Source organism: Brachypodium distachyon, chromosome 2 (genome assembly GCF_000005505.3).
Source record: "Brachypodium distachyon strain Bd21 chromosome 2, Brachypodium_distachyon_v3.0, whole genome shotgun sequence".
Taxonomy (NCBI): domain Eukaryota; kingdom Viridiplantae; phylum Streptophyta; class Magnoliopsida; order Poales; family Poaceae; genus Brachypodium; species Brachypodium distachyon.
This window is the reverse complement of record NC_016132.3, coordinates 35953107-35968667: the sequence shown is the minus strand read 5'-3', so window position 1 is coordinate 35968667 and position 15561 is coordinate 35953107. Positions and strand designations below refer to the sequence as shown.

General features: G+C 44.4%; 1 protein-coding gene across 4 annotated transcripts; it reads left to right on the top strand.

Moving 5' to 3' along the window:
- Nucleotides 1-6260: 6260 nt before the first annotated feature.
- On the top strand, nucleotides 6261-14761 carry LOC100832236 (putative disease resistance protein RGA4). Of its 4 annotated transcripts, none has more exons than XM_024459943.1 (8): nucleotides 6261-10928; nucleotides 11079-11193; nucleotides 11474-11611; nucleotides 11719-11826; nucleotides 11934-12099; nucleotides 12230-12354; nucleotides 12469-12634; nucleotides 12805-14761. In XM_024459943.1, exon 1 carries the CDS (start codon nucleotides 6463-6465, stop codon nucleotides 10915-10917), a length of 4455 nt encoding a protein of 1484 aa, XP_024315711.1. In that variant the 5' UTR covers nucleotides 6261-6462; the 3' UTR covers nucleotides 10918-10928; nucleotides 11079-11193; nucleotides 11474-11611; nucleotides 11719-11826; nucleotides 11934-12099; nucleotides 12230-12354; nucleotides 12469-12634; nucleotides 12805-14761. The 4 variants fall into 4 exon arrangements, with proteins under 4 accessions (XP_024315711.1, XP_024315712.1, XP_010231698.1 ...); XM_024459944.1 differs by having other exon boundaries at nucleotides 12435-12634; XM_010233396.3 differs by having other exon boundaries at nucleotides 12209-12354.
- Nucleotides 14762-15561: the final 800 nt, after the last annotated feature.

Below are 15561 nucleotides of genomic sequence, written 5' to 3'. Positions count from 1 at the left end.
ATTACCGACCACCATCGTGGTCGAGGCAAAGAAGATGCTCCGCTCGGTGGGGGAAAACTGTAGATCGAGCCCACGCCAGGGGCGTTGGGGGGCGTTCCTCATGCGCCAAATCCAACGAGTGCGAAGACTGACAGCCGATTTGGCAAGGTCAGGGATGCTCAGCCCACCGTATTGTAAAGGCCGGCAGCATTTAGCCCAGTTTCCGTGGCAGTGGCCGCCTTGAGCGTTTGCGCGGCCCGACCAAAAGAAGCCGCGTAGGATCTTCTCCACCTGCTTTTGGACCTTTCGGTAGAGGCCTAACACCGTCATCTGGTGGAGGGGAATGGCCGACAGGACCGCCTTGACCAACGTTAGGCGTCCTGCTTTAGTCATCACCCCAGCCTTCCAGGTAGGGAAGCGATCACCGATCTTGTCCAACAGGGGGGTAAAGGCCTCCGGGGAGGGCTTCCGGAGCGCCAAGGGGATCCCTAGGTAAACAACCGGGAAGGGGGCAAGGGGGCAACCCATCGTGTTAGCCGCCTCCAACGCCACCTCGTCCAAGCAGCCGATAGGAGATAGAGAGCATTTGGCAAAATTAGTCTGTAACCCCGATGCCTGCCCAAAAAGGGCGAGGATGTGACAGACCGCGAGCAACTCAGAACGGTCGGGGTGGCAGAAAATGATCGCATCATCAGCATAGAGTGACACCCCCCCGTCGAGAGACGGCGGGGTGCCAACGGCCTAAGGATACCAAGCTCAGAGGCCTTGGAGAAGAGCTGGTTGAGCGTGTCAATCACCAACACAAACAACATGGGCGACAACGGATCTCCTTGGCATAACCCCTTTCGGTGCCAGATTGGCAGGCCCGGCTCCCCGTTCAACAAGACGTGGGTGCTGGCCGTGGACAGAAGGGTGGCGATCCACTCGCGGAATCTAGGCCCAAACCCTGAATGTTGAAGCACCGCAAATAGGAGGGCCCAAGAAACCGAGTCAAAAGCATGGGCAATGTCCAACTTCAACATGGCACGCGGCTCACGGATAAGGATGTCCTTCGTTGTAGATTGTTTGCAAGTCGAGGAGAACCTCCTAGCACGACTTAGAAGAGTACTGTCCATCGGCTGTCCATCTCCAACGAAGGACATCAGACTATTTGTAAGTCGATGAGAACTTGACTATTCAGCACCTATACAATGATGATCGCTATATGTCTTCGTCTTTCCATAATGTGTGTGCAGTTTGTCAATATTTTTATATATGGTATTAATGAACGGTACTCCCTCCGTTGTATAATTCTTGTCTCAAATTTGCCAAAAAATGAATGTATTTATTTCTAAAAAAAGTCTAGATACATGTAATATTTCGACAAGATTATGGAACGGAGAAAGTAATAATTAAGCAGTTGCCCAAGCAGCACAACTGCACAAGGGAGGCGGAGGGAGACCAACGATTTCGTTTCTGAGCAAGAAGGATCTCATCACCAGATCGCTTTTGGCTTTCGCGGCGTGTAATAAATCTGCCCTTGATCTTTCAGCATTCGGTATGGATAAGGAGCGTCTGATCTGAAAACAAGGCAGGCAGATGAGCAGTTTGTATCAGGGAAGCTTGGCATTCCTTCGATCTGTGTATGGAGTTCTTGGAGTTCTTTGGATAAAGAGCGTCTGATAAAAAAAAGGTTCGTGTGATCCAAAAAAAGCCATAAAAGTTGTAGATATATTATGCATCCAAATGGCCGGGACTTTGAGATCCTTCTGAAGCGAATCCTTAAAAAGCGATGTTTCTCCTTCAGCCAATAAGTTCGTCAGGTCCTTTTTCTACTCTGAAATTGGCAGGCCAGTTGTGCTGTACCTCGATGCAGTTCGCACCAAAGAAGCTTAGCTTCCCTTTGAATCTTCGATCTGTCAGCAAAAGCTTCTAACTCCAAGCCATAAAAATAACCAGATCAAACAAGCGTAGTAGAAACCGATCAAGAGCTGCAAATACTGTGGATACACGCCCGCAACGAGTGAAGACAGCCGTAGCCTGGTAGGTGGTCCATGAATGAATTGGACAACGGATGCATGCAGCTGGACCTGGAAAGGAGGACTTGACCAACAATGGTCAAGTCGTCGTCGTCTGGCGATATCATGTGCTGTGTGCGAGTGTAGAGATAAACAGAAACCCACGTGCACTCTGGTTTCTGAGCAGCAGCCGATACGGACACGCGCAGGCGATGCAGATGATACATGAATGCCAAGTTATGGCCTGGTCGCTCTAGCTAGCACGAGGCTGGGGAAAGAAATCAGTAATGCATGGCCAAGTCAAGTCGTCTGGAAAGGGCCCGTACATGGAACAGAGCTGCCGCACGCCTGCACTATTGAGCGTCCTCACCGTTCACACCCACGTGGCGGGGCAACGAAATAATAGAATAATAGGCCCTTCTATTTTTAAGCTCAAACTTCTGAAAATTCTAAAACAGAAAACAGATGCTACGTCTCGTTTTGAATTCTCCGAAAGGCGTAGCTTAGCCAGGTCGCTGGCTCTTAAAGCATCTCCAGTGGATACCGAAAATCCCGAATCGAATAAACGCGAGTTTGTATCGAAAACACGTTTTGCAGTGCGGATTTGATCCGGGCGGAACAGATATCGGAACTCGGAAACTGGCCCGTAAAATGTTTTCGGGCCAGTTTGCGGTATTTGTTCCACTCACGTCCGAGCAAATCGGTAAGAGGAACGGTAAATTATTTCAACAGTTCGACAGTTCGTCGGCTCCTAAAATATTTGTGCATCAATGAAATGTTTGCGCAATGATACGAGCAGAAATCAATCAAGCAACATTGTCTTCTCTTTTGCTAGCACTATTTTCCGACCGAGCCATTTTCCGGCCGAGCTGCAGCGCCATAAGGAGAGTGGTCTCTGTAGGAAAATAAATACTACCGCGGCACCATTGCAGCTGCTACATGCATGCAATCTTGCAAAGTGACGGGCCATAGCACATAGCGGCCTTGCAGCCCCATGGGGGCAGGACAATAAAATCGGGACGTCCGGCTTGTTTCAGACGCTCACAGTCTCACACATCAATTGCAACGAGGTAGAGGAATATAGTCGCGGGGGGTGGGGGTATGATATTAACCCATTTCCTCTAATATTACCCTACCATTAATAGAAGACCGCATAAAAAAAGGCTATTGTAAAATTCAAAGGAACTAGGTTCAATCATCTAGACCTTTCATCTTGCTTTTATAAGAATCTCATTTCCCGGGGCGGACCCAGCCGGGTGGTTGGGTGGGGCCCGCCCATCCAATAATTTTTAAAACTCCCTTTTATTAGTAGAATTATTGATTTTTTTTAGAAAAAATAGGGTCCAATGTATTTGCCCCATCCAAATATTTAAAATGGAGTGTTTACCCTGCCCAATATTGAAAAGCTGGGTCCGCCACTGCTCATTTCCCCAATTATTTTCCCGATCGTCAATTTTTTTTTCCATTTTTAGTTTTTCTCCTATTTCTTAAAGTTTTTTTAATCTAAATGGTATGATACTTTTTCCTAGATTATTATGATATAGTATAATTTACGGATTGATTTTTTTACCCAAAAATTTGGGTGATGCTGACTCAACGATGTTTGTCAATTGACATCACATCCTACACATGGAGGCTACCACGAAATAAGCTGTCATATCAATGCATATTTTTTTTCGATTTTTGTGTGCCGGTAACTCCTTGGCTAACGTTTTTGACAAAAGTAGCTCCGTCTGAAACAAATTGACAAAAGTAGTCTGGCGGAAGGCCCAAAAGCCGCCACGTCGAGCTTTATGCCATCTGAGTGTGCTTCACCAGCTTCATGGGCGGAAAGTGCTTAAATCCAATGCCATTGGAGGAAGGGCTATTTAAGGCCTTTCTGCCTTCGCCATGGTCACGAAGTCGCGCCTCCTGTTCAGTTGGTGGAAGGCGTTACGTGACGCCTTTTGGGCCTTCTGCCAGGCTTTTTTTGGCAATTCGTTTCCAAGTAGGCTACTTTTGTCAAAACCGTCAGTTAGGGGGCTATTGGTGCAAAAATTTCAATTCTTTTTCCTTCCACCTAGGTCATCTTCAATAATTGTATGATAGGTTTTCATAAAATTGTCACCTTGAATTCTTTTGTGATGTAGTATGGATTAAATGAGGAGAGAGTGCAAGGTTGCATGAATAACTTGCATATATCTTATTGAATTGACAAGCCATTATTGCCCTCATTTGGTAGGGCTTCGTAGCACAGTACGATCACGATTATTGGACATGCCGTCCTTCCAAAATCATAAAATCTTGCAACGTGACAGGCCATAGTACATGGCAGCCTTGCAGTCCCGTGGGGCAGGACAATAAAATCGGGACGTCCGGCTTGTTTCAGACGTTCACACAGCCGATCTCACACATCAATTGCAACGATGCAGAGCAATAGTCGTGGGGGCCAAAGCTTTAAAGCTTCCATTTCTCTTCGATCCCCAATTCCCCTTTCATCGATGATATATACACTTCCCCTCCTCTCCTTTTCAAAACACACCGATTCCTCTCTCTTAGATCGGTACTCGGAACGGGAAGGGAGGCTTGCTCATGGAGTCATGGTGGTGGACCTCGTATTAAATTGATCGATCGGTAACACAGGACACGACAATGACTCGACGAGGAACTCGCTTCGTCGTGGTCTCGCGAGAGTTACACATTCAGATATTCTATGCGCACAATCTCAGTGTAACAACGGTACGTTTGTCAAAATGTCTGCGAACCTCGTGGAAAGCTGGCGCTGCAAGATATGAAATATTTAGTTAGAGTAAATTCCTTTTCGGGTGCGATCAGAAGCTAGAGATTCTGTTCTCTAAACAATTTTCGTGTTGGCCGCTTTGCATATAGGATGAGTAGGTACCCAACGGAACGGAAGAAGAGAACTCTGAGAACCAACACACACCAGCAGGCAGCAGCCACCTCTTTTTTTCAGGACACGACGCGGCCTGGTCTCTGTTCGATGGAGTTTTTATCGTCGTCCGTAACGAGGCTGCTGGAGCAACGAATCCGGAGTAAGAATTAACGGTCTCTGGCACGTTTAGATGCAGCGTTTCCGCAGTGTAGGCTCCAGGCTCCTGCAGCAGCAACATGGTATGCCCCCACGACCACGAGCGCACACAGTTGGTAAAGGAAAAGAAAGACGGGAGCTTTGGTGAAAGGTGCCACGTAAAAGGCCAAGCGATAGGCCAGGCATCAGCAGACAGCTATAAACGCATAGTAGATGCAAAGGACCGTCCGAGTTATCACACACAGTGACACAGGCAGCGGTGCCAAGCAACAACGGTGAAAAGGCATGCAAAGGACCGTCGGAGTTCAATCACACGCAAATGGCGGGGCCGAGCAATGATAGCATCCCAACAATCCCTTGCTAAAGTCCAATTATTGGGTCAATTATTACGACTTGTAGCAGTGGGAATAATTTTTTTTTTGAAAGGAGCAGTGGGAATATTTTTACATCATCGCTTACAACATCTCGGAGGCTGAATGTGAACTTCATGCTAAATCAAAATTCTTGAATTTTAACCAAGTGATAGAAAAATCTACCAAGATCTATGAATCTAAATTAATGAATCTAGATTACTTTTATTAAATCCATTATGATATATAATTTTTCATAGTATATGTTTATTTGATATTCTAAATGTTGATATATTTTTCTATAAATTTGATCAAAATTTTAAAAGTTTAACTTAGATAAAGTTATGGCTTCTTACTTTTAGGGACGGATGTAGCAAATTCTTTAAACAAGATTATGGATTTTTGGCTCCCGAGATCCAGTGCACCCTATAGTTCAAACATCATGAAAATCATGTTCTGAAGTTTCAAAAAAATCTGAAATTTTGTTGTTGTGTTAGTATAGATGTATACTAAATATCTGTACATTTTTGTGTAAAGATTCATTGATTTGTGATATGTGACATTTTTCGTAGATCACCGTCGTTGGCCTCTCAGGGTTTTGACTGCGATTTCTCAACCGCTATGTCAACGACGCTTTCCCGACATGGTACGGAGATTCAGAGGATCTTCGCTGACAACGGACCAAGGACTATTTTTCTCTTTCTTTAACGACAGTCTTGTAAAAGTTGGTTGATTTAATATATGGTTTCTCAAAAAAAAATTGACTTATCTTAAACTTTTAAGAGCAGATTCACATTACCACTTGTATGGATGCTTTAATATTTTTTGTCTTTCTAAAATTCAGTTGCATCTTGAACTCTTGATTAGGGGAGTGTGGGGTGTGGCTCGGGTCTATATAGATCTCCTTTCCCCTGCACTCTACCGCCGAGAAGAACTCTTGTGTGCCAACTACCCATCCTTCGCCCCTTCGTCTCCTCCAAATCTCAAACACCCGCAACGCAGTTCTCCCCTTTCGCTCGTCCCCAGCTCTCACCGCCAAATCGGAATCGCAGCCCCAACCGATCTGCATCCAGTGAGCAAGCCCGCCGCCAGCCTCTGCCCTCTGCCCATGGAGCCCGCCGCCATCACCGGGGCACAATGGGTGGTGGGCAAGGCGCTGAGCCCTCTCTCCGACGGCCTGGTGGAGGCGTGGGCGGCCACCTCGGAGCTCGGCCCCAACATCGAGGCCCTCAAGATGGAGCTCCTCTACGCGCAGGCCATGCTTGAGAACGCCCGCGGCAGGGAGATCCCCAGCCAGGCGCTTGGGGAGCTGCTGCAGAGGCTGCGGGGACTGGCGTACGGCGCCGATGACGTGCTGGACGAGCTCGACTACTTCCGCATCCAGGATGAACTCGAGGGCACCTTCGAAGCCGCTGTCGACGACGACGGCCGCGGCTGTTTCCACAACCTCGTCCGCGATGGTCGGCACACGGCCAAAGCTGCCGCCAAGCAGCTCGGGTGCTGCTCCTGCTCTGCTCTGATCCACGACTACAAACCAGAGGACCCCTGCAAGTGCGTGCGCCGGCTCGCTTCACGTGCCCACGCCGTCGGTAAACGATTTCTTTGCTCTTCTCCTCAATTAGTTCGTTGTGATGGTCGAGGTGACGATAATAGGCATGCCCCCAGAGTACCAAAGTTGAAATTTGATAGAGTGGATGTCTCTAGAAAGATGAAGTGTATAGTAGAGCAACTAAAGCCCGTGTGTTCTAAGGTCTCCTCCATCCTTGATCTAGAGTTGTTGGGCTCTGCCGTTGCCAAGCTAGAGTTGTTGGGCTCTGCCGTTGCCAAGCTAGAGTCACTGGGATCTAACCGTGCCATGGGTAATGTTGCTTCTTCAACTACAAGTAGATCCATAACCACCTCACAAGCTTTAGAGCCTAAATTGTATGGGAGGGAACCCGAGAAGAAAACCATTGTTGAGGATATTACAAGGGGTGCATACATTCACAGAGATCTCACCGTTGTTCCTATAGTTGGTCCTGGGGGCATAGGTAAGACGACTCTCACACAGGACATATATAACAGCCAAGAAGTGCAAGACCATTTCCAGATTAGAGTCTGGATTTGTGTATCTCTTGACTTCAGTGTGTATAGGTTGACACAAGAGATTCTCAGCTCCATCCCTAAAGCCGAGGACGAAAAGAACGAAAGAACAGATGATGCGATAAAAAACTTGGACCAACTTCAGAAATTGGTTCAAAGAAGATTAAAAAATAAAAGATTTTTACTTGTTTTGGATGATATATGGAGTTATGGTAACGAAGATGAGTGGAAAAGATTTCTAGTTCCCTTTACAGAAGAGCAGGGAAAAGGTAACATAGTTCTAGCCACAACTCGATTCCTTCATGTAGCTGAAATAGTTAAGAAAGGAGATAAATCGTTACCACTAGAAGGTTTGGGACCGAAAGATTATTGGAGACTTTTTCTAGCGTGTGTATTTGATGAACGTAATCAACAATGTAATGATGGAGAGTTGCTTCAAATAGGGAAAATGATTGTTGAAAAACTGAAGGGTTCTCCGCTTGCAGCAAAAACCGTGGGTAGGTTACTGAGAAAAAACCTAACTGTAGATCATTGGACAAGAGTTCTTGAAAGTAAAGAATGGGAATCACAGACCAGTGATCATGATATTATGCCCGCACTGAAGCTTAGCTATGACTTCCTCCCGTTTCAGCTGCAACAATGCTTTTCGTGCTGGGCATTATTTCCGGAGGATTACAAGTTTGACTGTGAGGAGCTAATTCACTTCTGGATAGGACTAGACATTCTACGTCCAAGTCACACAACCAAAAGAATTGAAGAAATAGGACGCAACAACTTGAACGAGTTAGTTAGTTATGGATTTTTCATCGAAGTAACTGGAAAATCGGACAAACAGTACGTTATGCATGACCTGCTACACGATTTAGCATTAAAGGTTTCCTCACAAGAATGTCTACATTTAGCTTCTTCTAGTCCAAGACCAGTAGAAATTGCACCATCTATCTATCACTTGTCGATTAGTTTGAGCCCAGCCAATAGTGGGGATGGAATTATGGATGAAAAATTTAAGAAAGAACTGGGTAAAATAAAGAACATATTGAAATCTGAGAACCTGCACACTTTGATGTTGTTTGGAGATTATGATGCAAACTTTCTTCGCATATTCAGTGATTTGTTCAAAGATGCAAAAAAATTGCGTGTTGTCCATTTGTCAACAATGTACTACTCTGTGGAGTCTCTGTTGCACAACTTCTCAAAACTTATCCATCTTCGCTACCTACGGCTTGTGCCACAGTTTGGTAGTAAAGAACATTTACCAAGCAGTATATCAAGATTCTATCAATTAAGAGTCCTAGACATAAGGCGTGGTTCTCATAGTTCGCTCAGAGATATGTCCAACCTTGTAAAATTGCGCCATTTCCTTTCTTATAATGTTGAACACCACTCAAACATTTCTAACGTGGGAAAACTAGATAGCTTACAAGAGCTACAGAGATTTGAAGTCAGAAAAGAGAGTAATGGTTTCGAATTAAGGGAGTTGGGTCATCTAGAAGAGCTAGGAGGATCACTTGGCATTTATAATCTTGAGAATGTACAAGCAAGTGAGGCACATGAAGCAAAGCTAATGTATAAAAGACACTTGCAGAAATTAACACTCAGCTGGAACAAAGGCCGATCTAATACAAATCCTGATGTTGAAGATCAAATACTTGAGAGCCTTCGACCACATAGCAATCTTCATGAAGTGTGCATTGATGGACATGGAGGCGTTACTTGTCCAACATGGCTGGGTACAAACCTTTTCACAAAAGGTTTGGAAGCTCTCCGCCTAGATGGTGTAGCTTGGAAATCACTTCCACCTCTTGGAGAGATGTGGCTGATCGACGAGTCTGGCGAAGAGTATTTTGGTTGCATTAGAGGCCTTAACTTTGATAACTTGAGAAGGCTAGAACTCATTGGGCTGCCAAGATTTAGAAAATGGGTAGCAAATGAAGTTTGCCCTTGGTACTTCTCACTTATAGAAGAACTCACCGTGGAGGATTGTCCTGAACTAACGGAGTTACCATTTTCAAATTCTAATTGCTACTCTTCGGAAGGAGATGTGAATGGGACTTGTTTCCCTAGACTAACAACGCTTAAAATTTGGAATTGTGAAAAACTGCTGTCACTGCCTCCTCTTCCTTACGGTCACACTTTGTGCTCTGTTAGTCTGAGACGTGCAGGAAGAGATTTGAAGCGGTTAAGTTACAGTAACACAAATTTGAGCTCTTTTTTGACCATTGAAGGAAATGATGATCTGCCTAAGCTAGATGAAACAGTTTTGGCGTTCCAAAATTTAACCCAACTGCAGGAACTATATATTGCTGATTGCCCACCTCTGGCTGAGAAACACCTTCAAATGCTAACCTCGTTGAAGACCCTTGAAATAGATGTTTCAAGGATTTTGTTCCTGCCGTTAGCAAGAAGTGATGTGAAATGGCAGGTTCCAGTTAACACTCTCATGATTAGTAATTCTGAGGCTAGTGGGAAGGAGCTGACACGTCTACTCTCTCGTTTCCCTGAGCTCTTTAACTTGGAAATACGGGACTGTGAGAAGATAACGCGGTTGGGCATTGAGGTCGAGCAGCAGAAACAAATAGCAGAAGACGTGGTAACAGAGGACGCAGTTGCGGAGCAAGATGAGGAAGAAGATGGGCTGCTGCTTTTGGGCCCCCGTCTCACTGGCTCTCTGCAGGAGTTGTGGATCTCGTCTTGTTCAAAGCTTGTCCTGACTAGTGGGGGAGGTGGGCTCCAAGCCATGTGCTCCCTCACGGAAATAACAATACAAGATTGCCCCAAGTTTCTCTCCGCCTACAAAACCTCGTCTCTCTGTTCCTCTCGACCTTTCCCATCCTCACTGCAGCGCCTATGGCTTGTCGGTCCTATGGAGGGCATGGAGACGCTGGCCCCCCTCTCGAACCTCACCTCTCTGGAGGAATTAAGTCTTGCTAATCTGGGGGAAGATTTAAGATGCGAGGGCCTGTGGCCTCTCCTTGCCCAGGGCCCGCTCAAAGAATTATATGTTTGGAGCCCCAATTTCTTTGCTGGTTGGGATCCCGCCTGGGGGGCGACATCGCAGGAAGAGCAGCCGCTTCTTTCCCCTTCCTCCAAACTGCAGGAACTCTCGACGGACGACATCGCAGGAGTCCTTGCTGCTCCCATCTGCCGCCTCCTCTCGTCCTCCCTCACCAAATTGTCTATTGTATCCAACAAAGTGACGGAGCGCTTCACGAAGGAGCAAGAGAATGCCCTTTCCCTCCTCAGCTCCCTCCAGGAGCTCGAACTTAAATCGTGTGACAAGCTGCGGTGCCTCCCTGCAGGGCTGAACAAGCTCACCAACCTTCACAGGTTACAGATCTGGTCCTGTCCAGCCATCCGGTCGCTGCCCAAGAATGGCCTCCCCAGTTCGCTGCAGGAGTTAGATGTCAGTGGTTGCAAAAACAACGAGCTAACGCAGCGATGCAGACGGTTAAAGGAGACCATCCCAAACATCATATTATAGACTAATCCAAGGTAACAAGCACTTCCTCGTGTTCTTCCCTTCCTCCAACCCGACCATTACCCTTGCTTTTTCCCTTATGCCACGCACAAGTCACTTTCGTTTGTTCGGTTTACCTCGTTGCTTCATAATCTGAACAGTGTGTGTTTCGATCTGCTGTGCAGGGCTCCCTATCTTGGAAGTTGTACATTCCTCTAGCCTTGTAGGACTCCATGTACAGCTCGCGCATGAGATGGCCTTGTCTCCTTGTGTGGTATCATCTTCACGTACATAAACCTGGTAAGTACATCTAAAATGGAGCTTGACTACCACAAAGAAATGTTGACGAAACCATGTAATCCTGGATTAATGGCGTTACAGAGTTTCTTTGTATTCCTTCCTAGATGAAATCTATTGTGTGCTTCCTTTTCCATGTTTTCTCTCCCTTTCTAGTCATGCATTTCTTCTGTACTCTCCGGGCCGATTCTCTCGACTCTCTATTGGCAATAAATAGCTCGCTGCGGCTGTTTCGTAAAAAAAAATCATGTGCTCACCATTTATTTTGGCTTTTTGTGTGCAGGTCTTTATGCTTGTCCTCGTAGCCTTCTAATACTTAGTATTGATACTTGGATTGTGACTCATGAAAACTTGGTGCTCTAGTTCTGAGGCCTGCATTCCAAATGCTGCAAATGTTACTGCAATGTTTATGGCCCTGCTAGTAAGTTCTGGAATTGACTGTATCTTTCAGATACTAGAACGCTGTAATGTTTTAGTTTTCCCATACTTTTTTTTATTCACAAATTTTACTGAACTTTTCCTTTGCAGATCCTTCTAAAATATTGCTATCTTTGTAAAAAACTGTCATGCAGTCTTGGGAATGTGTTGTATTCCTACTGATGTCGAATGCTAGTTGTGCTACCGGCTTACTACTTAGTAAGTTATTTCTGTAGTACTTATTCATGTCACCATTTATGTCTTGATGATTCATGTTTAGTTATACGTTACATTTTTCTTTTCTCCCATTTTGATTCCAAATATAGGAATTTGCTCTGTCCGGGAACATGTGTATTGTTTCCCAGCAAGGCGGTGTATCTCAAGACTTTGAGAAGGACATGTTCATTGATTCCAAATATAGGAATTTGCACTTCTTGTTGAAGGTTGAAGCTATCATAGGCAGGAATGATGGCAGTAATGAACTTTGAGAAGGTACATGACATCGTATAGGCCTGGAATTCCTGCCAAAGAAATAGATATGTTAGAATAATATGCTGCTTTGCTGTCTTGGTTAATTGATCCTAACAGCACATATTCTCAGATTTGCTGTGTGCTTATGTAGCACTTTCTAAAGCCAAATACGCAATATTCACTGCACACAAAGTAATGAAGGTTCTAGCTTGGTCTGCAAAAGCTCTCAAGCGAGTCGACGATGTGCATGCTGTCAGTTTCAGTTGGAGAGAGAAGGTAAGCTTTCTGCAAAAGACCATTTACTCGAGTTTTTTTATTTATTTTGTGTGCTTTCACTTAATAATAGCACCCTCCAGCATGGTACAAACACTGCTGCATTATTCCTGGCAGGGGCAGCTGTAGGAATCTGCCATTTGTCTTGCACCTGGAATTCTGGGAGCTGCACTGGCATTGATTGGATGTTTTGCATGTTGCTGAAGACTGGATTAAGGATGCACTTTGCTACTTGGAAGATATCTGTGACAACAGCAGATAATTCTCTACTTTCAGTCTGCAGGTAATCATTCTTTCCTCTCTTAGTTGTTGATTTAAATTCAAAAGACTCTAGAATAAAACTAAACAGTACAAATAAATATTTAATGCTAGTTCCTTGAGTCAGGTTCAGCTGTCATGCAAAAAATATGAATTACTAGATACTAAAGCGTTAATTATTGTTTACCAACGCAGGGTAGGAAATAATCAAAGAGAAGAATGCAGATTTACAGTTAACGAAAGAATGCTGGCACAAGGAATGGTACAGATCTTTATGCGCAGTTTTGATGCTAGTTTACTTTGGATTGTGCATAGAATTTATTTGGTCGCATTCTAGCCCTCAAACGTCCACATCGCTTAGATGATGAACTTAACTATACCTTTGATAGATATTGCAATCTAACTTGTGAGCATGGTTAGAAAACTCTTTGTCCTTGCCTTTCTAAATTGATAGAAGAAGAGAGTTTTGGGTAACACATGCAATTATTGAGGGTAGAGAATACTTGTCGCTTGATGCTTGATGGGAGCTATTGAGCTAGTGACTTAGGTTCCTGATTTTATTCATATCTCCTATTTAAAACCCCAAGAGTCAAGTGTAATAAGTTGGTGTCACTTGGATTGGTTTTGATAGTTATTTTGTCCCACCAGAGCCATACATAAGAAAAATCGAACAATCATCTCTGCAATCTGAATATTCGGCGAGCTTTGTTGAATTTGATCCATCTAGTTTGAAGCTCTTGAAAGCCTGTTATTTCCTCTGTGTCATTTCATCGCTGCCCTCTTCTGCACTTGCCATTGCATTTCCTACACTGCCGTCTCCAATGGCATAATCCCTTCACTTTATATAAGCCACTCCTCTCTTCTGTGTGTAGAGTTCTAATTCAAATCTACTCTCGCTCTCTTGGGATGTTCATGAGCATCTGTACACTCATTTTATTGAATTCAATAAAGTTCAATAAACTCCCTCCCTGCAGTCCTTTGTCAAGAGAGCTGTCCATCTTGCAGGCACCTCAAAAAAAAAAAACGTCCCAGCAAAACTATAAAAAGGAAAAAATGAAAGAAGAGTGTGCCCGGCAATCAAGAGGCTCCTGATATTTCATAAAGCGAGAGAAGTCCATTAGAGCATACTTCATATCCTTGTGCAATCATCAGTTGATCCCCACTCAGCCACTCTCCATGTGCTATCCATATCAGAGAACAACGACATGCAAGTACCATTCTTTTCTTGTGGGCTTGTTTCCCCTTCTTCCGATGAATGGAACGGCAAGATTTCATCTTACTAGTTCTGGATACTTATTTAACTTTGCAATAACTGAATTTCAGATTTACTTACAACATTTACCCTGCCAAACTACACATAAGCCTCCACACATGTTGTTTTAGTTTTAGGGAGATCTTGGCCAGTGGCCATTGAGGACCAAGATGTGCGATGAGAGTGATTCTAGATCATGACGAGTGACCCCACTAAAAGCTTGCTCTTTGGACAGGTTTTAGCACTTGTGCTTTTTAAAGGAGATCAAAACCGACCAGCGACCTTAGTTTTACTTGTTCATGGTGCCAAAGTCGAGCAATCTAGTGACTTGATGTTAAATACCCTCAATGTTGCATGGTTGTGATACTGTAAACTCTCATAAAACTATCACAAACAATAGAGAGAACTATCGCGTGCTCACCTATTAGACTTGCCTGCTTGATAAAGTGTGGGAAGGTTTGATTCGAAAGCTCTAAAGTGGTACGACGAAGGCTCAAACGAGTGCACTAGAATGCGACCATGTAAATCTGTGCATTATCTGTTGTAAGCTTGCAGGTTTACAAAGCTCACGAACAGCAAAAGACCGCTTCGTCAAATCAACTGCCTGTTACGAAAGTGTCAAGTCCCATTTTGCAACAGAGGAAGCTGCACGATCAAACCAAGTTTCCAGAATCGTGAACCAAATGATGTCATCGGTGATGAGGATTCCACTTACCATCGTTAGTCAGCTGCAGGTTAACCTAGAAATTTATTGCTATAGTTTTAGTCCATGAACTATGTGTTGTGTAAGCCTTCATCTTGTGTCAACTGATGATTCGTCAAACTATTTTGTAATCGAAGAGAGGATTTTACAACTTATCTTATGTACAATGGGTTGCTAACTGGTTTCATCTTTTTTTCCATAATGTGTTAATATAGTAGTCTGCATAGATGGAGAAAAGAAATGGATATTAGCGTGGTGTTCAATTTATTCTGCTTCGTGTTGCGATCAGACAAAAAGCTGCCCAAGGAACACCAAGTGCAGCAAAGGGAGATCATCAACAAAATCAATAATTTCCTTTGTGAGCGTGGTGTTGTCGGTAATGTGGATTAGTCCGCTAGGTTTAAACGCTTTCGTGCTCAAAGCTCCTCAACCAGATGTGGAACACATCACATTATGCCGCGACATCTTTCAGTCAGCACGAAGGGCAGTAGGGTTGTATTTGGTGTGTTGAGATTAAAAGGAGTGGAATGGGATATTGAAACCGGCAGCTCACTTGTCTTTGTGATATCTCCATGCAAATTGTATAAAAAGGGCTTGGAATCCTCTTGTTCTCCTAAGCTGATATCACAGGCATCTCATCTCAGTGTATGGAAATTACTGGGAAACCTTGATGTAGATCACCCACAGAAGTTAAGATTAGCATTGGTAAACTGACCATGGCCACTGATTAAAAAGCATATGTGCGTAAAAGTCTCCGATATACTCCCTCTGTTCCATATTAAGTGACTCAAATTTGCCCAAATATGAATGTATCCATGCCTAAAAAAGAATGAAATAAAAAGTCACTTGACATGGGCACGGAGGGAGTACAAATTGGAAGATATCTGGAGCCGTTAAGCAAGTGAATCAACTGGACGTACAGGAGGACTGAAAAAAAGGTGGAGGCCAATTACATTTTGATATCACGGTCTCACGGAGGCATGCATCAAGTCTGCCT